At 37.7% G+C, this 26,968-nt stretch overlaps 1 protein-coding gene and 1 non-coding gene across 5 annotated transcripts in view; both read right to left on the reverse strand.

Moving 5' to 3' along the window:
- Nucleotides 1-26,968, reverse strand: part of LOC124797890 — a 481,263-nt gene that overhangs the window by 45,704 nt on the left and 408,591 nt on the right. For 3 of the 4 annotated variants that reach the window (XM_047260998.1, XM_047260997.1, XM_047260995.1), the window contains exons 9-16: nt 21,824-21,941; nt 21,684-21,725; nt 20,496-20,924; nt 16,527-16,647; nt 14,885-14,994; nt 14,175-14,378; nt 13,874-14,091; nt 157-348 (exon numbers count right to left, since the gene is read on the reverse strand). In XM_047260998.1, coding sequence (XP_047116954.1) covers nt 157-348; nt 13,874-14,091; nt 14,175-14,378; nt 14,885-14,994; nt 16,527-16,647; nt 20,496-20,924; nt 21,684-21,725; nt 21,824-21,941 — 1,434 coding nt within the window. The remainder of the gene's footprint in view (nt 1-156; nt 349-13,873; nt 14,092-14,174; nt 14,379-14,884; nt 14,995-16,526; nt 16,648-20,495; nt 20,925-21,683; nt 21,726-21,823; nt 21,942-26,968) is intronic. The other variant, XM_047260999.1, reaches the window with a different exon arrangement.
- Trnaa-cgc lies at nt 10,681-10,753 on the reverse strand. The gene has a single exon. It is a non-coding gene; the product is annotated as a tRNA-Ala (tRNA).

A 26,968-nucleotide genomic window follows, 5' to 3' on the forward strand; every position in this document is an offset into this window, starting at 1 on the left:
ATAACGTGCATTAGAGTTATAATATTTAAAGCATATTTTTTTCTTTATTTACCTACTACTATGTAGTTGTAGTTTAAATATTTAACTCCTTAATGGATTTTACAATATGTAGCCTTGTTTGAAAGACTAATAAAAAACGAAATTAGTGGAACTCACCTTCTCATCATCAGTTAGTCGCTTACGGCTAAAATATAATGTTGTAATACCGTTATTAATGCGACCACTTATATTATAAATATCTTGTGTCTCTCCAAGTGGAGGAGGAGTGTAGCCTGTCACCCATGTATCCATCATAAATGGCTGCCCATTCTTGCTGTCCACCCATCCAAGTATAGCATCAGTCTGGGACTGTTCATACAGATAATAACAAATATTAATTACAGTATATGAGAGCAGCAGCTTTATGTTCATATATGAGTTTGCAACACAGTATTTTTAAAGAGAATTATAATAAATAAATGTGATGCTGCAAATGAGAACAAAAGTCATCCCTATTCCTGTGCATGGAAGGCTGTGGCACAAATTTCATGATATTTTATACCTGCATAAGAGGCAGATCTTTCAAAAATCTTGGACCTTTACTGCACATACAAAATGAAGAAAAAGTACTATTGCTTGAGTCAGTTTTTATGTTTCTTGGATTAAATTAGCTAGATACATTTTTTGTTCCTGGCACCCATAGCGAGGATATTCTCACAGATGCAGAACACACCGTAAGTGGCACTGCGTATTAGAGGTAAGTGATCCCCCATCCTCCACTGATCTACACTCACAATATGCATTTAGTTGTGTACAAATGAACAACTGTCTTGCTGTAAGTATACTGCACCTGACTTCTACAAGTAGTTTAACCAAGAAGTCCTTGTCCAGTTGTCCCAGAGCCAAAATGATATCTATAGAGAAAAGTTTACTAAACTCTAGAATCTGTTGATGTGCTCTTTCAAATGAGAGACTGCTGGATATAATACTGTCCTTATGGCACTTTGCAGGAGACAGGTTGGTATCTTTTTTGAGAAATGACACTTTAACAGTTTGAAATGTAGCTGAGGTATGCAGAATTCTGTTAATGAAGTAATCAACAATAGGTGTTACATTCACTTCATGATATGCGTTAATACATGTCTTATGTGGTACTACTGATCACAATATAAGTTTCTACATGTGTTACATGATACTACTGATCACACAGAAGTAATTATTTCAGGTATTATGGATGAGAGATAATAAAAGTATTTCTTTTGGGTTTTGTCATGCACAGCAAGCAGGTACAACATATTCCAATAACAGTTCATCATCTCACTGATTATTTTGAAAAAGAGAAAGACAGACAGAGATACAAACTTGGAAATAACTATTTGTTTAGCATTGCACCCTTGTATTGTTCAGTCATCCACCTCCGTAGTGCAGCAGTAGCGTTAGTGCCTACCATGCAACGGGGCCTGGGTTCGATTCCCGGCAGCGGACTCGGTGTTGTGTGTCCATCATCATTGAGAGACAAGTGGCATCAACTAAAAAGACTTGCAATATGACAGCCAAACCCCGAATGGGATATCCCAGCCAATAAATGCCATACAATCATTTCATTGTTCAGTCTATTGGATTAGTAATGAGTAACAAGGCGAGAGTACAAAATTTCAAGTATTTTATTTGAGATGGTTTAAATTTAGGTTTACTGCTCAAAATGTAGGTAACTGTCATGTATTTGGATATAAAAGGTTAGTTTCAATGAAAACATGTTACTGAAAGAAAATCATCAAAAAGGTAGTGTTATACTGATAAAAATTATTGAAAATAATTTTGAGTGACAGATATACACAACAAAAAGAGACTGTTGAAAAGTGAGCTTTCAACCAACAAGGGCTTCATCGAAATTAGACAACATACATACACACAATGCAAATGCAACTCACATACACATGATCACAATCTCTGGCAGTTGAAGCCAGCAACTGTGATCATCTGTATGTGAGTTGCATTTGCGTTAATACGTGTGTGTGTGTGTGTGTGTGTGTGTGTGTGTGTGTGTGTGTGTGTGTTTTGTCTATTTTCAATGAAGGAGAAAAGCTCACTTTCTGATAGTCTCTTTTTGTTGTGCCTATCTCCAACTCAGCACCTCTATTATATGGAGAGTAGCAACTATCATTTTCATATTGTTACATTCAATTCTGGATTTTCCATTGTTTGAAAGTAATTCTCATACTTAATGCAAACATTCTGCTGTCAATAAATGAAAAAAAAAAATAGTTATTTTTGTTCAAAATTATGTTATTTGAAGAATTACAGGGAGTACATAAAGTCCGGGAACACTTTCAATTATTTATTGCACAAGAACCTAACACTGTACAGATATCACACATATGTCATTTTGAAGAGAAACCCGGAAAGTTTTTTTAATCATGTATACCGCCACAGCATAGTTTGGTAATTTGCCAATAGTCAGTGCTAGTCGCAAACACATCAGGATCGGGTGTGGAGCGAGCTTTCTGTGTGTTGCAGTTCGACAAAAACAAGTGTGCTACAACTGTTCAACGGATGTTTAGAACCAAGTATGGTAAGAAGCCACTGGCACAACAAATTTGTTACAATGGGTTGCTTGCACCTGGCAAAGAGAAACAGACGTCCCAGTGTGAGTGAAGTGAATGTGGAGCATGTACGAGAGACATTCATAAGTATTCCAAAGAAATTGGTGTCTCATGCATCCCGTGAACTCAAAATGCCTCCAATGACAGTGTGGAAAGCCCTGTGACAGAAGCTGTCTATGAAACCATTGAAATTGGAGCTAGTGCAGAAGCTCAATGATGACGACAAAGACAAGCATTTTCAGTTTTGTTCACAGTTGAAACAATTGAATGACGATGGGGATGGCATTGTTGATCGGGTAAATGTTTTATGTGCCTTGTCACGTCAAAAACTGTACAGGCCATTCTTCTTTGCCAAGAGCACTGTCACTGGATATTTCTACTTGGACATGCTGCAGCAATGGCTGATGCCTCAAATGCAATCGAACTCTCCATTCATCTTTAAGCAGGATGGGGCTCACCCCCATTTTCATCGTGAAGTTTGTGGGTGCCAGAATATGGAGCTGCCACATCAATGAATTGGTCATGCTACAGAAGGGGAGAGCTGTTTCACGAAATGGCCTCCCCGATCACCAGATCTCACTCTTTGTCACTTTTTTTCTGTGGGGACACATTAAAGATCTGGCGTATGTACCGCCTCTACCACGTGATGTAGCAGAGCTCCGGGAGAGATTATGGGATGTGACTGCCACAGTCAACGATGCCATGCTGGGATGGGTATGGCAAGAATTCGATTACCCTATTGACGTCTGCCGGGTCACTCATGGTTCGCATATCGAATGTTTCTAAAAAAAACTTTCAGTTTCTCTTCAAAATGCAATATGTATGACATCTATACAGTGTTTAGTTGTTTTGCAATAAATAATTGAAAGTGTTCCTGGACTTTAAGTACACCCTATATTAAAAGGAGTTAACTTGCAAATTCTAAAACTTTTGATCTCAAAGCTGAAATTAATTTCAATAATAAACTGTTTCTGCCTAAAATATATTTTTTTTATAACAGAAGTATTTGTTAAAAATTAAAGTAATTAGTAAAGCTTGTGGTTCTAGAATGTTCTGGTGCATATAAAGAGTTTATATATATGCAAGAAGTGTGCCACCTGTAGGTTTAGTCTGGCCCATGATTGCAAAGTATTCAGTAATTATTTAGTAAGGATTTTGTTCTCATTCGGTTCAGACATCATGTGATGTTGCATTCAGATATCTTCAAACCACTATCTTTTATTTTTTAATTGAGCCTTTTAAGAAAATTATATTTCATTTACGTGAATGTTGAGGATTAAGTTTATGAGAAGAATTTTGCATGAAAATAAATAATAATCATTCAAAGAACGAGAAAGTGTTCCAATCAAAATGAAATCAAGCTCACCTCAGACAGACAAGAAAGTCAATCTTTATCTGCCACTTATGTACCAGACCATAAAGAAGAAGAGCCGGAACATATTTTATGGCAGGAGGAAGAATAAACACATACAGTGAGTCTGGTTATGCTGTAATGACAGTCAGGATACAGTAGTACATCATGAAAACTTTACCAGAGTAAAGTATTGTGCCAACTTTCAGAACGTTATTTTTGAGCAGCTATTTAGGCACAATTTGTTTAAAAACAACATAAGCTAATGACAGCAGTGGACACAATGCTAAGTAACAGTCTGCACAGGTATGGAGTAGGCTTCCACCAAGCAGTAAGCTAAGCCAAGTCCAGATATCAACATTTCACGGCAACTCATATCATTCCCACACAGTTGCCACATGTGGGGCCACCAGAAGCTACTTTGCACATGTGAGGGCTAACTGCCAGCATCGTAGCCAGTGCCAAGTGAGGAGCCATGACCTACAGCCATTTACATCATGTCAGAAGCTGATGGTCACCGATGAAACCACATGCACTAACACAAAGGTGCGTGACCCAACTTATCATGACGGACCGTGAGTGTTATAGCATCACATCCATGAACAACAGTGATTATAAGTGCAAGTGTGGTGAAAGGTGTATTTCATGGGTGGCTTTTTTCATCAATTTACCTACGAAAAATAACAGTGCAAATAGAAGTAAAAAAGTTCTGCATCCTGGCCCTGATTGGCCAGTCAGGAACAACTGACTGCTGTGTCATGCTCTACCAATGGTGTCGTCGGATGCAGTATGGAAGAGGCACACGGTCAGCACACTGCTCTCCAAGATATCAGTTTTCTTCATCTTCGTTTTCAGCTACATCTACATCTACATCACTACTCTGCAGTTCAAACTTAACTGCCTGGCAGAGTGTTCTTAAAACCACCTTCAGACTATTTCTATATTGTCCCATTTTGTAACAGCGCATGGGAAAAATGAACATTTTAATCTTTCTGCAGAAGTTCTCATCTCTTATTTTATTATGATGGTAATTTCTCCCTATGTATGTTGGTCACAATAAAATATTTTCTCATTCAGAGGAAAAATTTGGTGATTGAAATTTTGTGAAAATATCTCGCAGCAACAAAAAATACTTTTTATCTAAAGAGTGCCATCCCAACTCTCTTATCATATCCGCAACTCTCTCTCACCTATTTAATCACAATACCAAACAAGCTGCCCATCTTTGGACCTTTTCGATGTCCTCTTGTTAATCATTTATGGTAAGGAACCCACACGAGATAGCAATAATTGAGCAGAGGACGAACAAGCACAGTACAGGCAGTCTCTTTAGCAGACCTGTTGCATCTTCTAAGTGTACTGCCAATAAAATACAGTCTTTTGGTTTGCCTTCCTCATGATATTACCTATGTGATCATTACAGTTTAAGTTGTTCATAATAGTAATTACTAGATACCTGTGTAAGCGAAATTTAATGGATTTCTTTTCATACTCATATGGATGACTTCACACTTCTTCTTATTCAGAGAGAATTGCCACTTTTTGTACCATACAGATACTATGTCCAATTGCAATTGGTGTTGATCTCCTGATGACTTTAACAGATGGTAAATGACAGCTGCATCTCCAACCAATATAAGAGGACTGCTCACGCCATATAACACTTCCTTGGGAAACACCAGGGATCACTTCTGTTATACTCTATGATTTTCCATCAGTCACCATGTACTGTGATCTTTCTAGCAGGAAATCACAAATCCAGTTGCACAACTGAAGTGATACTTCTTAGGCAGTCCACCCCTGGTAGCATAATGGTCAGCATGATGGAATGTCATATCTAACGGCCCAGGTTCAATTCCCGGCTGGGTCGGAGATTTTATCCACTCAGGGACTGGGTGTGGTGTTGTCCTTATCATCTTCATTTCATCCCAATCAACATGCAATTCACCAAAGTGGCTTCAACTTGAAAGACTTGCACCAGGCGAACAGTCTACCTGACGGGAGCCCTAGCCACATGGCATTTCCATTTACTTCTTAGGCACACATTTTGATTACAAGTCTCTTGTGAGGAATAGTGTCAAAAGCCTTCTGTAAATCTAAAAATATGGAATCAATTTGAGATCCCCTGTTGATAGCACTCATTACTTCATGAAAATACATAATTAGCTGTGAATAAAAAGTTCTCAGGTTTCCAGCAGCGTTAAGTGATAAAAATTACATGAGCTTTTGGTTAAGCACTCATACACCATTTTCAAGTGTTATAACTGCCATTGGGCTGCTTGAACACCCCTTATATACACTAGTTGCTGGCTATGCATCACTGGTGCTTGCGGCATCACCATATATGAGCATACGTTGACCTGGCAGTCAATGTGCCTATTTCAACTGCACAACTGTTGGGCCCCACACTGTGCTGAGCTGCAGACCACCATCTCTATTTAGGGTGTTATGGGTGACTTTTATTTCAATGTCTATTTTAATTAGACAATCTCACAAGCCGTTCGTGCGAGCCACAATGGATGTCTTGTCAAATTTTATCCGATGTCCTTCCAATGTGACTCACACTAATAGTTTCTGGGATTGTGTAATTAATGAAGCTATTGAAATAAAAATCACTGATAACATTCTAAACAGAGACACTGCCCTGCAGCTCAGCATAGCATGGCATCCAGCGATCATGCAGCTGAAGTGGACACATTGATCCCCCGAGTCAATGTATGCCCATATATGATGATGCTGCGAGCACCAGTGATGTTACAGCAGGCAGCTAATGTATGTAAGGGAAATATCAGGAGCCCATTGACAATCATACCAGTTGACAATGGAGTTCTGCTATGAAAAGAAATGGTGCCCCAGATAATCCCTCCTCGTTGTCAGGCCATAAGGCAAGCAACAGTCAAGTTGGTATCCCATTGCTGACATGTCTTCAGCCTGAAATCTCATTGGCTAGAGTAGATTTGTCTTCAGTGATGAATCCTGCTTTGAATTAAACCCTGATGACCTGTGAAGACATTTGGAGATGGCCCAGGCAACTGTGGGATACCAAGCTCACTGTCACCCACCAACCTGACTGTCGGCCCAACAGCCAGGAGTGATAGTCTTTTCACAGAAGGACCCCATTGATTGACATCCGCAGCGCCCTTACAGTGCAGTGATACATTGATGAAATCCTATGCCCTGTTTTGTTGCCCTGCATGTCAAGTCATCCAGAGCTTACATTTCAGCAAGATAATGCCACCCCACTTCCCCTGCACATGGGGAGAGTTGCTACTGTTTGTCTCTGTGATTGCCAGACCATACATTGGCCAGCAAGATTGCCAGATCTCTCCTCAACTGAGAATGTTTGGAGGATTATGGGCAGGGCCCTCCAACCAGCTTGGGATTTTGATGATCTAATGTGCCAATTGCACAGAATTTGGTGTAGTATCTCTCAGGAGAACATCCAACAACTCTATCAATCAATGCCAAGCCGAATAACTGCTTGCACAAACACCAGAGGTCAGCCAACGTGATACTGACATACAAATAAATTGTTCAGTTTTCCTGAAATTGTAATCACTTGTTTGTCTGTACATGTACATCAGATCTACTGATATCCAGAGTGCATGTGAAAGAGGAAGAAAATTTGACAGTCTTATGTATTTGGAATAAGAGAGGGAATGCATGGTAAGGTTACTGAAGAATATAGGCTGAGGAAAGAAATATGATAGGGGAGAAAGGCTTCTACAGTTCTGCTATAAATTGCAGGAAGCACAAGAAAATAAGATATACTTGGAGAGGACCAGGAAACAAAGAACTTTTAAGTAGACTATATCACAGTCAGACAAAAATTTTGACATCATATCCTGGACTGCAAGGCATATCAAAATGCAAATATAGACTCACACGATAACCTCATAGTGATGGATAGCAGGCTGAAATTGAAGAGGATAAAGAGAAAGCCCCCCCCCCCTCCCGAATCCCATGAACCATGGACGTTGCCTTTGGTGGGGAGGCTTGCATGTCTCAGCGATACAGATAGCCGTACTGTAGGTACAACCACAATGGAGGGGTATCTGTTGAGAGGCCAGACAAACATGTGGTTCCTGAAGAAGGGCAGCAGTCTTACTAGTTCTTACTAGTTCTTACTAGTAGTTGAAGGGACAACAGTCTGGGTGATTAACTGATCTGGCCTTGTAACATTAACCAATATGGCCTTGCTGTGCTGGTACTGCGAATGGCTGAAAGCAAGCCGAAACTACAGCCATAATTTTTCCCGAGGGCATGCAGCTTTACTGTATGGTTAAATGATGCTAGCGTCCTCTTGGGTAAAATACTCCAGAGGTAAAATAGTCCCCCATTCGGATCTCCGGGTGGGGACTACTCAGGAGGACGTGGTTATAAGAGAAAGAAAACTGGCGTTCTATGGATCGGATCAGAGAGGGGAATGTCAGATCCCTTAATCGGACAGGTAGGTCAGAAAATTTAAAAAGGGAAATAGATAGGTTAAATTTAGATATAGTGGGAATTAGTGAAGTTTGGTGGCAGGAGGAACAAGATTTCTGGTCAAGTGAATACAGGGTTATGAATACAAAATCAAATAAGGGTAATGGAGGAGTAGGTTTAATAATGAATAAAAAAATAGGAATGCAGGTAAGCTACTACAAACAGCATAGTGAATGCATTATTGTAGCCAAGACAGACATGCAGCCCATGTCTACCACATTATTACAAGTTTATATGCCAACTAGCTCCACAGATGACGAAGATATTGATGAAAAGTATGATGATATAAACGAAATTATTCAGATACACGGGAGACAAAAATTTAATAGTCATTGGGGACTGGAATTCGATAGTAGGAAAAGGAAGAGAAGGAAAAGTAGTAGCTGAATATGGAATGAGGGTAAAGAATGAAAGAGAAAGCTGTCTTGCAAAATTTTGCGCAGAGCATGACTTAATCATAGCTAACACTTGGTTCAAGAATCATGAAAGAAGGTTGCATACATGGAAGAGGCCTGGAGATACTAGAAGGTTTCTGATAGATTATGTAACGGTAAGACAGAGATTTAGGAACCAGGTTTTAAATTGTAAGACATTTCCAGGGGCAGATGTGGACTCTGACCACAATCTATTGGTTATGAACTGTAGATTAAAACTGAAGAAACAGCAAAAACATGGGAATTTAAGGAGATGGGACCTGGATAAACTGAAAGAACCAGAGGTTGTAGAGAGCTTCAGAGTGAGCATTAGGGAAAGAAATAAAGTAGAAGAGTGGATAGATTTGAGAGATCAAATTGTGAAGGCAGCAGAGGATCAAGTAGGTAAAAAGGAGAGGGCTAGTAGAAATCCTTCAGTAACAGAAGAAATATTGAGTTTAATTGATGAAAGGAAAAAATATAAAAATGCAGTAAATGAAGGAGGCAAAAAGGAATACAAACATCTCAAAAATGAGATCGACAGGAAGTGCAAAATGGCTAAACCAGGATGACTACTAGAGGACAAATGTAATGATGTAGAGGCGTATATCACTAGGAGTAAGATAGATACTGCCTGTAGGAAAATTAAAGAGACCTTTGGAGAAAAGAGAACCACTTGTATGAATATCAAGAGCTCAGATGGAAAACCAGTTCTAAGCAAAGAAGAAAAAGCAGAAAGGTTGAAGGAGTATGTAGGGGGTCTATACAAGGGCAATGTATTTGAGGACAATATTATTGAAATGAAATGGAAGAGGACATAGATGAAGATGAAATGGGAGATATGATACTGCATGAAGAGTTTGACATAGCACTGAAAGACCTAAGTCAAAACAAGACCCCGGGAGTAGACAACATTCCTTTAGAACTACTGACAGCCTTGGGAGAGCCAGCACTGACAAAACTCTACCATCTGGTGAGCAAGATGTACGAGACAGGCGAAATACCCTCAGACTTCAACAAGAATATAATAATTCCAATCCCAAAGAAAGCAAGTGTTGACAGGTGTGAAAATTACCAAATTGGTTTAATAAGTCATAGCTGCAAAATACTAACATGAATTATTTACAGCCGAATGGAAAAACTACTAGAAGCCGACCTCAGGGAAGATCAGTTTGGTTTCTGTAAAAATGTTGGAACATGTGAGGTAGTACATCTTAGAAGATAGATTAAGGAAAGACAAACCTACATTTCTGGCATTTGCAGACTTAGAGAAAGCTTTTGACAATGTTGACTGGAAGACTCTCTTTCAAATTCTGAAGGTGTCAGGGGTCAAATACAGGGAGCGAAAGACTATTTACAATTTGTACAGGAACCAGATGGCAGTTATAAGAGTTGACGGGCGTGAATAGAAAGGAGTGGTTGGGAAGGGAGTGAGACAGGGTTGTAGCCTATCCCCGATGTCATTCAATCTGTATATTGAGCAAGCAGTAAAGGAAACAAAAGAAAAATTCAGAGTAGGAATTAAAATCCATGGAGAAGAAATAAAAACTTTGAGGTTCGCCGATGACATTGTAATTTTGTAAGAGACAGCAAAGGACCTGGAAGAGCAGTTGAACGGAATGGACAGTGTCTTGGAAGGAGGATATAAGATGAATATCAACAATAGCAAAATGGTGGTGGTGGTGGTGGATAGTGTTTAACGTCCCGTCGACAACGAGGTCATTAGAGACGGAGCGCAATCTCGGGTTAGGGAAGGATTGGGAAGGAAATCGGCCGTGCCCTTTCAAAGGAACCATCCCGGCATTTGCCTGAAACAATTTAGGGAAATCACGGAAAACCTAAATCAGGATGGCCGGAGACGGGATTGAACCGTCGTCCTCCCGAATGCGAGTCCAGTGCGCTAACCACTGCGCCACCTCGCTCGGTAATAGCAAAATGAGAATAATGGAATGTAGTAGAATTAAATAGGGTGATACTGAGGGAATTACATTAGTAAATGAGACACTTAAAAGTAGTAAATGAGTTTTGCTATTTGGGGAGCAAAATAACTGATGATGGTTGAAGTAGAGAGAATATAGACTGGCAATGGGAAGGAAAACGTTTCTGAAGAAGAGAAATTTATTAACATTGAGTATAGATTAAGTGTCAGGAAGTTGTTTCTGAAAGTATCTGTATGGAGTGTAGCCATGTATGGAAGTGAAACGTGGACAATAAATAGTTTAGACAAGAAGAGAATAGAAGCTTTAAAAATGTGGTGCTATAGAAGACTGCTGAAGCTTAGATGGGTAGATCACATAACTAATGAGGAGGTACTGAAGAGAATTGGGGAAAAGAGAAATTTGTGGCACAACTTGACTAGAAGAAGGGATCAGTTGGTAGGACATGTTCTGCAGCATCAAAGGATCACAAATTTAGTACTGGAGGGCAGCGTGGAGGGTAAAAACCGTAGAGGAAGACCAAGAGATGAATACACTAAGCAGATTCAGAAGGATGTAGATTGCATTGCAGCAGATACTTGGAAGTGAAGAAGCTTGCACAGGATAGAGTAGCATGGAGAGCTGCATCAAACCCGTCTCTGGGCTAAAGACCACTAGAACAACAGCAACAACAACAAGAACAAAGAGAAAGATCAATACATTTAACAATGTTGAATGAAAATATATATAATAGAGGGACACATTCCACATGGGAAAAAATATATATATAAAACAAAGCTGCTGTGACTTACCAAACGAGAAAGTGCTGGTAGATAGACACAATAAAAAACAAGGGAGCAAAAGATTATTTACAGCTTGTACAGAAACCAGAGAGCAATTTTAAGAGTCTAAGGATATGAAAGGGAAGCCTTATTTCAGACAGGAGTGAGACAGGGTTGTAGTCTATGTACCTAATGTTATTCAACCTGTTTATTGAGCAAGTAGTAAAGGAAGCAGAGGAGAAATTTGGAGACAGAATTAAAATTCAGGGAGAAGAAATAAAAACTTTGAAGTCTGCTGATGAGACTGTAATTCTGGCAGAGACAGACAAAGACTTTGATGTGCAATTGAACAGAATGGACAGTGTCTGGAAATGAGGTTATAAAAGATGAACATCAACAAAATAAAATGAAATGAGACACCAGAAGTCGATGAGTTTTGCTATTTGGGCAGAAAAATAATTTAGGATAGCCAAAGTAGAGAGGATATAAAATGCAGACTGGCAATAGCATACAATGTCTTTTCTGACAGTATTTGTCTGGAGTGTAGCCTTGTGTGGAAGTGAAGCATGGATGATAAGCAGTTCAGACAAGAAGAGAACAGAAGCTTGTGATGGAATTCTCTAATTTTGGGACCAAAGCAGTAATCTGTTTTACTTGCTAAAAACATTCAATGGCCAAGATCACATAAATATTTCTTTATTTAAAACAACTGGTTTCCATGGACATTTCTGTTATCTCCAGGTGACAAGCTGGCATGAGCTCTAACGTAGAATGAACACGTTTCAAAACAAAAAGATTTTTGTAAGCCCTGAAGATGACAGCACAGTCTGTCAAAACAGGTTGTTTTAAGTGAAGCAGTATTCATGTGATCCTGGGTGTTGAATGATTTAAGAAGCTTTTTAAATACATTGAAGTGGTTAAGAATCTGTATTCAAATACAGAGATATGTAAACAGGCAGAATACAGCGCTGTGGTCGGCAACACCTGCATAAGACAGCAAGTGTCTGGCATAGTTGTCAGATCAGTTACTGCTGCTACAATGGCAGGTTATCAAGATTTAAGTGAGTTTGAATGTGGTGTAATAGTCAGCACACGAGCAGAGGGACACAGTATCTCTGAGGTAGCAATGAAGTGGGGATTTTTCCATATGACCATTTCTCAAGTCTACCGTGAATATCAGAAATCTGGTTAAACATCAAATCTACGACACTGCTGCAGCCAGAAAAAGATCCTGCAAGAACGGGACCAAGGATGACCAAAGACAATCATTCAACATGACGGAAGTGTAACCCTTCCACAAATTGCAGCAGATTTCAGTGCTGTGCCATCAATAAGTGTCAGCATGTGAACCATTCAACAAAACATCATCGATATGGGCTTTCAGAGCTGAAGGCCACTGGTGTACCCTTGACGACTGCATGACACAAAGCATTACACCTCATCTGGGTCCGACAACACTGTTATTGGACTGTTGATTACTGGAAACATGTTGCCTGTTTGGATGAGTCTCATTTCAAATTGTACAAAGTGGATGGACATGAACGGGTATGGAGGCAACCTCATGACTCCATGGACCCTGCATGTCAGCAGGGAACTGTTCAAGCTGGTGGAGGCTCTGTAATGGTGTGGGGCATGTGCAGTTGGAGTGATAAGGGACACCTGATATGTCTAGATACGACTCTGATAGGTGACTTGTACATAAGCATTCCGCCTGATCACCTGCATCCACTCATGTCCATTGTGCATTCCGAAAGACTTGGGCAATTCCAACCGGACAATGCGACACAAGGTTGGATTACAGGAAGATATTAAAGTAGTTGAGAAGTGGGCCGCTAACTTGTTACGAACAGGTTCGATAAACACGCAATTATTATGGCGATGCTCTGGGAACTGAAATGGGAATCACTGGAGGCAAGGCAATGTTGTTTCCAAGGAACACTGTTGAGAAAATTCCAGAAACCACCATTTGAAGCTGACTGCATAACAATCTACTACCACCAATGTACATTTCACATAAAGACGTCAAAGTTCATTTTACCTGGCATAAGTGAATCACGCTGACTACTTCATTATGGTAGCTGATGAATGTCATTATTCACATTGAAAATCTCAAAAAACTATAGTAACTCCTAGTGTGGAGTTTCAAACGAAATGCTACATGTTATGAGATCCCATTTACAGCAGTATGCAGTAGACATATTACAATGACGACTTTAACTAACATTTTAACTGCTCTCTACGACTTTATATGTGAGCCAATACTCAGGAGGGAAACTTATGACATAAACATCTCACTACAACAGATATTTGGCAGGTGTTGTACTTTATACTTGTATTTATTTACCATTCTTGTATCATTTGAGAAGCCAATTCCTGTCCATGTGTCAGTGTGCTTTGTATGTATTGTAAATCGAAGCTCATCCTTTTTGTTGTGATGTTCCCACCGGGCATAATACTCGCACTGGCCCTTCTCAGGATCACATCCACGAGGAGTTCGCCAGTGACCACCACAGATGCTGGCATCAGCAGTGGCTGCAGTTTTCTGCTCACGCTCTGCTTCTTCTGTAGAAAAAGTTGGCAAACAAAATACTGAGGTATTACACACTTTGCTTAGCATGAAATTAAATTGTTGGTGATAGTATTACCATAGAAGTTGAGTGTCGTCTGTCCTCTTTGTGAACCATGACCGTGATACTTCAACTCATCCTGACGATAAAAGTCTTTCACTGACGCTTTATCCTTCTCTAAGCCTGATTTGGGATTGTGTATGTATCTGTTTGGCTCTTGTCCTTTAGCCCAGATAACATGCATTAAGTCCTCCTCAATTGTGTGATCAGTAGGCTCCACAGCTGTGTAAAAGATTGTACATTTAATAAAAGAGTACAGCTAAAAACTTTTACTTTTGTCTAAAACAGTACCTTATTAATTACAATTTTAGTTAAAGCCACATATGTATGTTTTCATCATAGTATAATAAACAAAATGACTGAAACACTATTACTGTGTTTTTCACTTTTCACATTTCCATTACTTGGGCCTATATGTGATACAGCCAATGGCATTTACTGTTTTGGACATTTTATTTCTGTATAACATAATTATCAGATGCAGTTCAACAACTATTTACCAAAACTTCTTACTACTATCCTCCTCACATTCCTGATGAAGGATATCAGAATCTGACATTTATTATAAACCACTAGTTTTGACCTTTTAAAAACATTGTTGCGTTTGATTTACTTTATAGATGAATTATCTCTCAGTCTTGCCGATGATTTAATAGACGACCACTTTCTCAAGATAGCAGCTCATCTTCTGACTGATTAGTTGCTCTATAATTAAATGATTCAAATACCTTTCAGTTTCTTCCTAAACAATATTGTTGTAACTCCATCTTTTTCAAAACCCATTGCTGCAGTCAAATCATCATTTCCTCCCCAGAACTTATCAACTTTTGGAGTGGACCTGGAAGATACAATCATCTTTTACATTGTAGTACATAAATCACACACAGAAAATTCAAATATAGAGCTATTACACGTCCGTGGCTTGCCGGGTGTCCATAATTACTGAAGTGATGATTGCTATGCAACAACCTTTGTGGGAAAGACACCAAACCTAATATTTGTGCAAGCATCATAGTTTGAATGTTATACGAGAAATAGGAAATATAGTAAATGGACATTCCTTTTATAGGTCCTCATACTGACATTGTGTCATTCGCACACTATTTACGTATTCCACAGTGCATTCTATCTTATTACTCTAAGATGCAAACATTACTAAATTAAAAAACCCTACTTCAAGAGTTTTTGTCATTTATGTTATAAATACAAGAAATATTAGAAGGAATAAGGTAATCTGACCCAGCACACAAGAATTGTGTGTTCTTTCTATTTATTTAGGCAATGCGTCAAATTTAATTCATGAACATTTGGGTGTTTCAGACAATTTAAAACTCTAAGCAACAGCTATCCTAAAAAAAATCATTACTATGTGCCAGTTAAAGGCTGCAGTCCTTTGTGCTTTATAGTTAAATTGATTTTTGTAAAATCATGTAGTCAAAAATAAACTATATTTCATTCCATCAATATAAAAAATGGAATCGGAGAATTACACTGAAGAGCTGTATCACAGGAATAAAATTAAACTCAGAATGGGGTATATAAAATATGGAGCCCCATGATTACCCTCATATTCTTAATCTACATTAATAAAGCTATCTGTTGACACAAGCATATTAATGAAAGATGTGAACTAAACTATACCATACACAACCACGATGATAACTGAACAGACCTGAACTTCAGAGCAAACACCGAAACAAAGAATAAGAATCATATTATACAATTTTAAAAAACTGAGTGTGATGTGCTGTTAATACAAATTAGCATTACTGACATTCTGCTAATTATGCATTGAGTTTTTCTTTTTACATTTAACATAACCATAAATGGATAGCTTCCATTAGCAGATAGACTGTAAATTTGCTGTTTTCCAATTTCTTTCAGTATCCCATTCAGCTGCTGCTTTTCATTACTCTGTATAGCAATAGCACAAGAGTAAGTTCATGAAACATAACCACTGGTGGGGAGTGAGGTGACTATTTAAACATGACAATTTACTTTAATTAGAACATTAAAATTAACAAGTAAAATAAGAATCCAGAGATAAGTCAGTTTAAGCGAGGAGTGACTAATAAGGAATACTTTTAATCTATATTTCAGTTTTAGTACATTTACTGCCTTTTGCCTACAAGTCACTTTAACTTCACATCTTTCTTGTTTTAGTTTTGAAGAACAGTACATGATATTTGCAATAACACACCTGCCATGCATTGCTCAGTTAATAAATAGATAAGTTATCTTAGGAGCTACAAATACAGTCCAAGATAAATGTTATTTTTGCATTTTAAAAATAATCTGCTAGGAGCAATGAATTATGAGTAAAAGAATTTTACAGATTCTATGATGCACCATGAAATAGCATACACATACCTGTCTCGTGTGTAGTAGTCCATTATACGATGTCTACTTCCCCGAGCAGAACCAATCACAATGTCAGTGCAATCCATGGCATTAAAGTCATGACGAGGAGCGTAGATATGAAGTGCTCCACCTATAACGAAGAAACCTGTTCAGATAATTATGTCATTTCAGATTAAGATCTTCAAGTTCAAAGTTTACTTGATTAATGTGCTAGATATAATTAGCTTAGGTTTCTTTTAATTTTGCTCCCATTAGTTCAACCGCAGAAAAAATCTCTGACCTCATAGCTTACATTGTAGCAAAAAATTAAAAGACAGAAGATTTCAGCAAAAATATTTTTAAATGTAAATAGTATGTGCTGTGGAGGTTTTAAACCTCACTGATAAACACAAGTGGAAATTTAAGAGAACAAAGTAAGGTGAACTCTTAGGCATTTAGAGTAAAGGAGAGTAATATATGTTTCATATCCATGCCCCTTAACACATTTATGTAAGAAATGTTGGGTGTAAAAACACTGATTGGTGATGTAGAGTAATTCTTCTGCAATTTAGAAGAATTTCTGGATGAACTATCGACAAACAAAAAACAGGTTATAGAATGAGATTTTCACTCTGCAGTGAGTGTGCGCTGATATGAAACTTCCTGGCAGATTAAAACTGTGTGTCTGACCGAGACTCGAACTCGGGACCTTTGCCTTTCGCGGGCAAGTGCTCTACCATCTGAGCTACCGAAGCACGACTCACGCCCGGTACTCACAGCTTTACTTCTGCCAGTATCTCGTCTCCTACCTCGTTTGGAAGGTAAAACTGTGTGTCCGACCGAGACTCGAACTCGGGACCTTTGTCTTTCACGGGCAAGTGCTCTACCATCTGAGCTACCGAAGCACGACTCACGCCCGGTACTCACAGCTTTACTTCTGCCAGTATCTCGTCTCCTACCTCGTTTGGAAGGTAGGAGACGAGATACTGGAAGAAGTAAAGCTGTGAGTACCCGGCGTGAGTCGTGCTTCGGTAGCTCAGATGGTAGAGCACTTGCCCGCGAAAGGCAAAGGTCCCGAGTTCGAGTCTCGGTCGGACACACAGTTTTAATCTGCCAGGAAGTTTCAAAAAGCAGGTTATAATAATAGCAGATGTGAACATTGACTATTTAAGCTATAATGTAAATTAATTCGGTATTCTGACTTTTACATTGCTACTGCACAGTGACTTATTCTCTTATAAAAAAAAATGACCATGACAAACTTAAGGAGAACCTTTCACAGAGAAACCAGCAGAAGATATACAAAACTGATGATATTAATGAAAAGTGGGGCCATTTCTATGAAACATATAACCACATTTTAAGTGGGCATGTCCAGTAGTAAAAAAATTAAGGAAATCAGATTACACAAAGAATCTTAAAATTCCTCCCAAAACTGACAAATTAAAGGAAAATATGGATGACTCATGTGTGCTGTTCAGAGATACAAAATTGCAATACTTCCTAACAAAGTATAAAAGCAGCAAAAATATGTATAGGAAGTCCCTGAAGACTCTAAACACAAACTATTAGCTGAAAAGAGAAGTGAATTCAGTACTGTCTTAAGACAGTCTTGACTGTAGTGAGAATGTGAAAGCAAAGACTATTCAGGCTGCAGTAACAAAGCACTAAAAGAAAAACGGAGTGCTGGTGAGGGAGCCCATGATAGTATTTGACGCTTTCATAAAACATTTCAGTAATGCATGAATAGAAGAAACTGATGAACCAACATTACAATTAAACTCAGTTAAAATGAGTAATTCATTGTACCTAACAAGTATGACGGAATATGAAGTCATGAAAATAATCTCAAAACTCAAAATAAAAACATCCACTCACTGGGATGCCATATCATCTACACCACTTAAAGAATGCAAAAATGAATTAATAAAAGCAATAACACATTTAATAAACAGTTCAACTGCCCAAGGGGCTTTTAAAATTTACTGAGATGTGGTCAGTGAATAAAAAGGGAGCAACCACTGAGGTAAAGAATCGAAGGCCAATTTCATAGACTTCAACACTTGGTACATCACTTGAAAGAGTGGTATCTTTCTCCTGTAAATAAAACTTATTAAACAACTTGCAGCACAATTTCTGAAAAGGAAGGTCCACAATAACAGCAGAATAAATTTTTTCCCATGCACTGCTAAACAGACTACATAAAGGAAAAAAAGTCATTGGAACATTTTTAGATTTTTCTAAGGTCTTTGATTCTGGGAATCATGCAGTAATATTATCCAAGTTACAAACTTGTGGTATCAGGGGACCAGCACAAACGATTTTAAGTTCTTATCTCTGAAACAGAAGACAGTGTACAGAACTGTATTATAAGAATGAAAGTAAGCTGTTAACAGTAAAATCAGCATACAAAACTCTCAGCTGTGGAGTCCCCCGGAGAAGTATTCGTAGGCATTTTTGTTTCTTGTATGTATTAATAACTGATGGTTAGCTGTGGTTCTAGTGAGCAGTTAGCATTCCAAAGCAATGGAGACAACTTTGAACTAAATGTCATACTGAATCCCAGTCTACAGTTGAAATATCTGAGAAACTAAGTTTTTAGGCAATATGATTGATGAACATCCTCTATGGACATAGCATATTAGCCACATCTGTAAAAAGGTTACCTGCAATATTTACTCACTATAATACCTCTAAAATATACCTCCTCCTGGTCTTAAACAAGTATGTTTTTTAATCCGTATTTGCAATATGGTGCTGAAATTTGGTGTGGCACATCCACAGCCTAAGTGGATAGCATATTCAGGCTTCAAAAGAGAGCAGTTAGGATAGCTGCTTATATAAGCAGGTGCCAGTTCTGTAGTGACTGCTTCAAAAATTATAATTAACTAACTGTGTGTTCACTGGATGTTCTTAACACTGTAGTGTTTACAAAAGAGAATGATGAAATAAGTGTAATGAACAGAAGCATTCATAATTACAATGCATGAACTAGTTGTGATTATCATACGATACTGAATAATAAACAAGCTACAGATCACAGTCCACTTGGAGCTATAGGGCAGTTTTATAGTAGATTGCTAAATAATATAAAGTAACTCCATGGCAATCTTTTTAAGGGCAGGTTGAAATAGTTGTTAACTGAAATATGTTTATACTTACTCAAGGATTTATGATCTGCATTATTGATAGTTCTCCTTTTATGTACTGCAATATATTATAGGTTTTATATAACAGTATACAATGTGCAATGTGGTGTGTGTATCCATTATACGTTTGGCAAGATATCATTGTAAATGCATGTACAAAAAATGATCATGTCTAAGACTATTAAGTTATTATTGACACAGATTATTATCAGGAACACAACATGTACACCCAAAAAATGAATTGCAAGAATAACTGCCATACAGCATCTGTCTGATGTATATTGATGCAAAATATTTGTACATATAACTTTAATGTATTTTCACTTCTAATAAATGTCTTACTTAGCTTCATTTAACAATATTTGTGATACAAGCTGCACATTATCATCCTGCATAACTCTGTACATGCTTGGCATATGTGTACAAGATGTTTCACTAAGTGACGGATACAGATAGTCGCCCCTTCTCTGTATTATTTGATAATTAAATATAAAGTACACAGGAGTAAAATTTGTCAGGAGTGTTTTTGCTTATTCTTTGTTTCAACACATTTATCAAAATGTTCTGTTATTACCTCCAAACAAATATTTAGTGTCACTATGGCATAAGAATCAGTCTTATATTTTGATGTGCACAAATGTCAAGAGATCCCAAGACCAGAAGATTTCGTGCAATATGCATTTTCTATTACCAAGGTGAATAATATTTTAACATGCGGAATTACAAGTAAATGTTTTAACTGTTGTATGCTGTATACAATAAGGTTGCCTTCAAGGGGAAAAACTCAAAGCAGTTGTTTTTAAGTTAGAGTTTTCTACTTTAAGTTAGAGTTTACTACATAATCTATTACCTTGAGGCTGTGGCACAGCCTGTGCAGAAAAAGGCTTCCCACTGCTTGTAGGCACAAGCTTGGGCTTTGCTTTGGATCCAGTCCCAGATGATGGCTCAGGCTCTGAAGCTGGCTCGGGTTCAGATTTGGGTTCTGGTTCAGAACTGGGTTCAGGTTCAGAACTGGGTTCAGGTTCAGATTTAGGTTCTGGTTCAGAGCTAGGTTCTGGTTCAGAGCTAGGTTCTGGTTCAGAGCTAGGTTCTGGCTCAGAACCAGGTTCAGGCTCAGATTTGGGTTCTGGTTCAGAACTAGGTTCAGGATGGGCTGAAGCATTTAATCCAAGCTTTGGTCTAAGCAGGAAAGCAGGCTTTGTAGCTTGAATAGGACCTTGTGATGTTCCTGGCCTTGATTCTTGAGAGGCAGACTGTTGTCCTTGCACAGAAGTCTTGCCTAATGAAAGAGAAATTGTGCAGTGCAGAGATATACGGAAAACACCAACCACCTTTAGCCCTTACAGTACAAGCTTGAAAGCAGTGTTTTATGGTTCAAGATCAACAACAAAATACTACAGGAACAGAAGATCTATCAGTAGAACAATATTTACATATTTGACTGTGTATAACTGGTTGACAGATTCTATTTCTGTATCACAGGAAAGTTACAGCAAGATTTGTAAATACCGAAGTTTTGCTTAGAAAAATTAATTACTGTTGCACACATATGGCATGCTTTAAGAGTAATTCACGAATTTTGGTCAGACAAAATTTAAATTTAATGTTAAGATTACTGCAATAAAAGACACATGAAAAAAATCAAAGTGCTTAAAAAATAAGTTTTCAAAAGAGAGCAATGTGCCATAGTTTCCATAAAATGTTTTAATAAACTATGAACATAGGATGCTGAGACCACATAATCAAAACTATGTTCAGTCACATAAAATAAAGGAGAAATTCCAAAAGCAAACTGGAATCTGAACTTTTAGTGTATTTTTTGTGTTCCCTACCTTAACTTTGCTGCTCTGAAGAAATCCAAGACCAGAGCTATTTTATATATTATTTTGCAGCAAGTTTAGATCAATAATATTATACACCAATGGATTACAGACGTAAGTTGAAATTAACACACAGAAAATGGTCTTTATTTCTTTGCTACAGAAATTTATCCTGAAATGGAAAATTATTACACTGTAGGGAGGATTGTGCATTTTACCTGGAGACTGTTCTACATTTGGTGTTTCTCTCTTCCGGCGACCTGAAAAGGAAGGAAAAAATAAACATACAAAAACATTTAATAATTCTTGCATATTCCATTTAAGGGATTTAATTAATAGTGATTACTGTATCATGTACCTCTTCTGGCACTGACTCGATAAGATACACTTGTCTTCTGGACAGATATTCCTTGATCACTTGGGACAGTACTTGATTCAGGAATTTCTTCCAGTTTTGTTTCTCTTGATGACACTACCTAAAGAAAAGCAATTAGAACAAAAAGTAGTAATGAATTCCTTAATAATATAATTGTTTACATTACTTGTGAACGAAAAGTAACCAAACATAAACAAATGTGGTATATCTGTGAGTGTCATGCTGAATTTAAATTGCCATATGCACTCATAAATATTATGGCTTGATTTAAATTTATTTTTAGAGTAGTTAACTGAACACAGCATCCAATAATATTTGATTTAGAGTTTAATATCCTTAATGCTATTCCACAGTTACTGTTGCTTTGCAGTTAATTTGTGTGTGCTAAGATTCTCCCTTCCCTTCAGCACTAAGGCTTTTACTCTTTTCATTTCCTGTACCTTCCTTAACCTTCTAAAGAATTCGTTTTGAAAATTCTGAAAGCTCTGGATTCAAATGTATTTTTAAATCAGCACATATTGTCAGGTAACTTTACTTCTTCCAGTTGAAATGCATCTTTACACCACATTCCCAACAAACTATTTTTAATGTTAACTGACTAAAACATATAAATTCAGCTAAGAAATGAGGGAGCTGTTAAATCACTAAGAGGCAGAAAGACTGGCCATCATTTACCTTCAATAGACACAACTCCCAGTACAGCTGATAGATAAATTGGTTAATAATACTCCTAATGTTTGCAACAATTCATTACCACTCCTGGAATGAAAGAGAGAAGGTTGAAAAGTGGCAGAGGGTAGGTCACTCACACTCTAGATCGAGAAGGATGCACCTATAATGAGGAGGGAGACAAAGATGTAGGAAAGGGCATACCCTGTGTCTTCTGAAAGAAGACTGACATCAGCATCCTTTATCTGAATAAAGGCTCCACTGTTGTGATATCTGACCATGACAGAATGCAGCAGTGGGACTTTGTCTGCTCTTACACACTGTAACAAGCAAAAGCATGTCATAATGACCCCACTCTTTCCTTTCAGACAGAGAAACAAAGGCTGTTTAGAACTCTAGGGCCTTCATGATGGCTCACAGCTACCTTCCTGACAGATGCACCCCCATTTTCTACCAGAAACACAACCTCCCTAGTAATACCATTGTAGCAGTAGTCTTCAAACCTCCAACCAAACACCTCTAGCTGAAAAGAAAGTGTCTCCCACATTACATAAAAGACACCAACCCCTTCCTAGAACATCTCAAATCCAGTCTCACTCCTTTGAAAACTTCTATCTCAGCACCAATGTGATCTTCCTTTACACCTACATCCCACATCAACATGACCTCTTAAGTCCTTTAGCACTTTTGTTTATTGTCACAATAGGAAATTTCATCCTTACCAACAACTGCTTCACCTGTGAGGACCAGACAAACAAAACAAAAATGGGGGAGGGGATTAATTATGTATCCTTGTGTTCTGAGCTCTCAGTGAAAAGTAACACTTTTGTGCCTCAAACCACATTAACTTCTTTGCCTAAAGTAAATTCACCTGACCCTTCTCCAAAAACAGAGCTACTTTCATGGTTGTTGACCTCAACATCACTGAGGATGAAATTCGAATATGAGTCCACATCAAACCAACCAGAAAGAACAGTATCTCCACTTCAACAGCTGCCATCACTTCCATGTCAACATTTCCTTTCCTACAGTCTAAGTATTTATGGTAAATTTATCTGTTCTAACAACAAATTCTTCAATGCTTAGTCATCTCTCAATCAGTCTCCTTCTCCCTCTCTCCACCCAATATTGCTCCTCTTTCAAAAGTGTCATAAGCATCCTACTCATCATCCAGTACCATCTAGACTTTTTAATGCCCCAATACATCACTCTTTCTGAATTTGAGCACTGAAATGAGATGGTCTCTCCCAGATATGCTTCCCACACCATCCACTGTTTGCTGGCTGTCACTCTCCTAATTTGCACAACACCCTTGTCAAACTATGTCCCAACAGTCTTCACCTACAACAGTTCCCATTGTAGCATTTGCTTTACAGACCCACCCACAAGCACTCAACATGAGAAACTACTCAAGTTGTATACTAATTGCTATATGGATGGATATCCAACAAGCTAGCTATCCTTCCATACATACATACAAACATCTCCTCTCTCTTTTCCTCTTTCTCCTTTTTTTAACTGCATTATTCCACTTTTTTTATTTTTGCTTCCCTCTTTTACTTCTCACTCTGTTTCTTCAATCATCTTTGAAAGTAAGATAGTACATTAGTATGTAGTGTGCTACCTTCAACCAATTACATTCCCTTACACGTGTCCCATCATCTGCCTTTCTAAAAATAAAAAATAAATAAAAATAAAAAAAAGAAGTAGGTTCCTCTCCATGTGAGGTCCTGCTCCTGCCCGACTTTCTCAACCTCCCACTACACCCCGCCTTTCACTCTGAAGAAGGAAATATTGTTCTGAATGTCAGGCATGTTGTTTTTAAGTGTTTTATCAGTGGCTCTGACAATTATGTCTGTTGAATTACATAATATACAAATTGAGAGGTAATTTAATTTTTACTTCTAAGTTGATGCTTCCCAGGAAAAACACCAATGTTTGCCATGCTGAGAAAGAAGAGTGAATTACAGAATTTGCTGGTATAAAGATCAGTGTAAGATGTTCCTTACTAGTTTAAAAGGGACAGTGTACATTTCACAAAGCACAAAAGGCTAACTTAAATAATTTCCCACATAATGATGATTATAGTGTGAAGACTGAAACATGTAGAGCATTTAATAAGTTAATGACAGATGTTGGAAACTTGTCAGTCACACCCCTCAAAGGTGCAGTCCATTATGGATTAAATTAAAAAATCTTGCCTTCTCAGAATGGTAAAATTTAATATGATTCTAAATAAAAAGTTTGGATTCAGTCCTTACATTTAATGTCTGGTGAATTTCATAATCTCAGAGATACATTCTATCAGCAAGCAAAGAAGTTCCTGAACATCCTTACAGTTCATTAAGTAATAATAGTGTTGTCACAATGAAAGCAATAGTAAAAGAAGATTAGTGTTTAACATGGAGGAAAACACAGGAACCTCTAAATACTCAACCAGCTGCAATGCTGATTGCAATGAAAAATCACCTGATACCTGTGAATATAAACAGTGACAAGACTGCATCAGTGTGCACCAAGTGAGGTGGTACAGTAGTTAAATTGCTAGAATTACATTCAGGTAAAGGGGGCTGAAAATCCCCAGCCAGTCATTCTTCCCTAAATCACTAACAGAGAATGCTGTAATTGTTACTTTAAAAAGGAAACAGATGATTACCTTCCAAACTTTTGTCTAACCCAAGCTTAGGTTTCATCTCTAATGAACTAATTAATGAAGGTATTACACCCTAATCTTCCTTTTTCTTGTTACATCTGTTCTTACATTAATAAAAGAAAAACAGTCCCATTGATGTTACATGCTACTGACGTATAAGACAGATCAAATTTAAGGGCATTTCAGTGACAATTTAAAAAAAAAATCTGTATATACTGCTATAATCAAGAAAAGCAATTGATAAAATAATGTTTTCAGTCTCTCTCTTCATCGCGTTAAGTGCATCTTTCTTTTGAAGTAAAATTTTCTGTGACGGTGTATCTAGTGACCTTGTATATTATCTCAATAATTGAGTATTTCACAAAGAGAGAAATTTTTAAGTCTGCCTGCACCAGTTGTTTATACATTTTTGCCATAGGCCAAGGTTGGGCATTCACTGCTTGATGTTACATGATGACAATACAACAGTATGAATTTTACATTTTGTGAAAAAATCAAACTTTGAACATGCACTGTCATGACTATTTCCAGTCTAGATGCTGTATGACTTTGAACTGTTTGCAAAAGTCAAGTGAAGTTCTAGGGATGTCAGTCTGAAAAACCAGAAAGTGCCCTTGCAACTTCACCTTAAGACATAAAGAAGAGAAAAGCACACAATAAAATAGTTAATGGCTAAATTTGAAGACTAAAATTTACTGATACACAGAGAAAGAAGTTTGAAAAATTCTAGATCTTTACGTAAAAGGCTGAGCATTTGTCAACCAAAATAAAATTAATTACAATACGTTGTATTATCTATCATATTTTTTTCACATGACACACTGAAAGCAGTCAGGCAGATGCAGTATTTCTCAATTTCTGAAAAGCTCTTGGCTTAATATTGTACCTACTCTTATTATCAAAAGTGCAATGTATGGGTAAACAGCAAAATTTTTAACTGGATTGAGGATTTTTTGAAAGGAAGTATGCAGCATGTTATCTTGGATAGAAAGTAATCAACAGATGTAGAAGTAACTTCAAGTGTGCCCAAGGGAACTATATTGGGATCCTTGCTGTTCATGTTTTGCGTAAGTTAGCCTGTGAACAATACTTATAGTAACCTCAGACTTTCCACAGGTGATGCAGTTATCTATTCTATAGTACTGTCCAATAAAAATAGCACAAATATCCAGTCAGATCTTGATAAGATTTCAAATTGGTGCAAAGACTGGCAACTTGCTTTAAATGTTCAGAAATATAAAATCGTGCGCACCATTAAAAAAAAAAAAAATGTAGTATCCTACAACCTTAATATTTTATGTGTCACAGTTGGAATTGGTCAACTCATACAAATACCTGGATGTAACAGTTTGTGGGGACATGAAATGGAGCTAAGACATAGTCTCAGTCATTCGTAAAGTAGATGGTGGACTGCAGCTCAGCTGTAGAATACTAGGGAAATGCAATCAGTCTACAAAGGAGGCTGCAAACAAAGCACTCATGCAACCCATCCTACAACATTGCTCAAGTGTGTGGGACGTATACCAAACAGGGCTAACAGGGGATACTGAGTGGTACGAAAAAGGATAGCACAAATGGTCAGAGGTTTGTTTGAACCGTGAGAGAGTGTCACTAAGATGTTGAAAGAACTGAGCTGGTGGAAGATTGAACACTGATGCTAACCATCCAGAGAAGGGCAACTTATAAAGTTTCTATAATCAACTTTAAGTGACAACTCTAGGAATATACGAGTATTACAACCCCCAATATATTGCTCACATAGAGATGGCAAAGACAAGATTAGACTAATTAAAGTAAGCACTGAG

Source organism: Schistocerca piceifrons, chromosome 5, assembly GCF_021461385.2.
Source record: "Schistocerca piceifrons isolate TAMUIC-IGC-003096 chromosome 5, iqSchPice1.1, whole genome shotgun sequence".
Classification (NCBI taxonomy): domain Eukaryota; kingdom Metazoa; phylum Arthropoda; class Insecta; order Orthoptera; family Acrididae; genus Schistocerca; species Schistocerca piceifrons.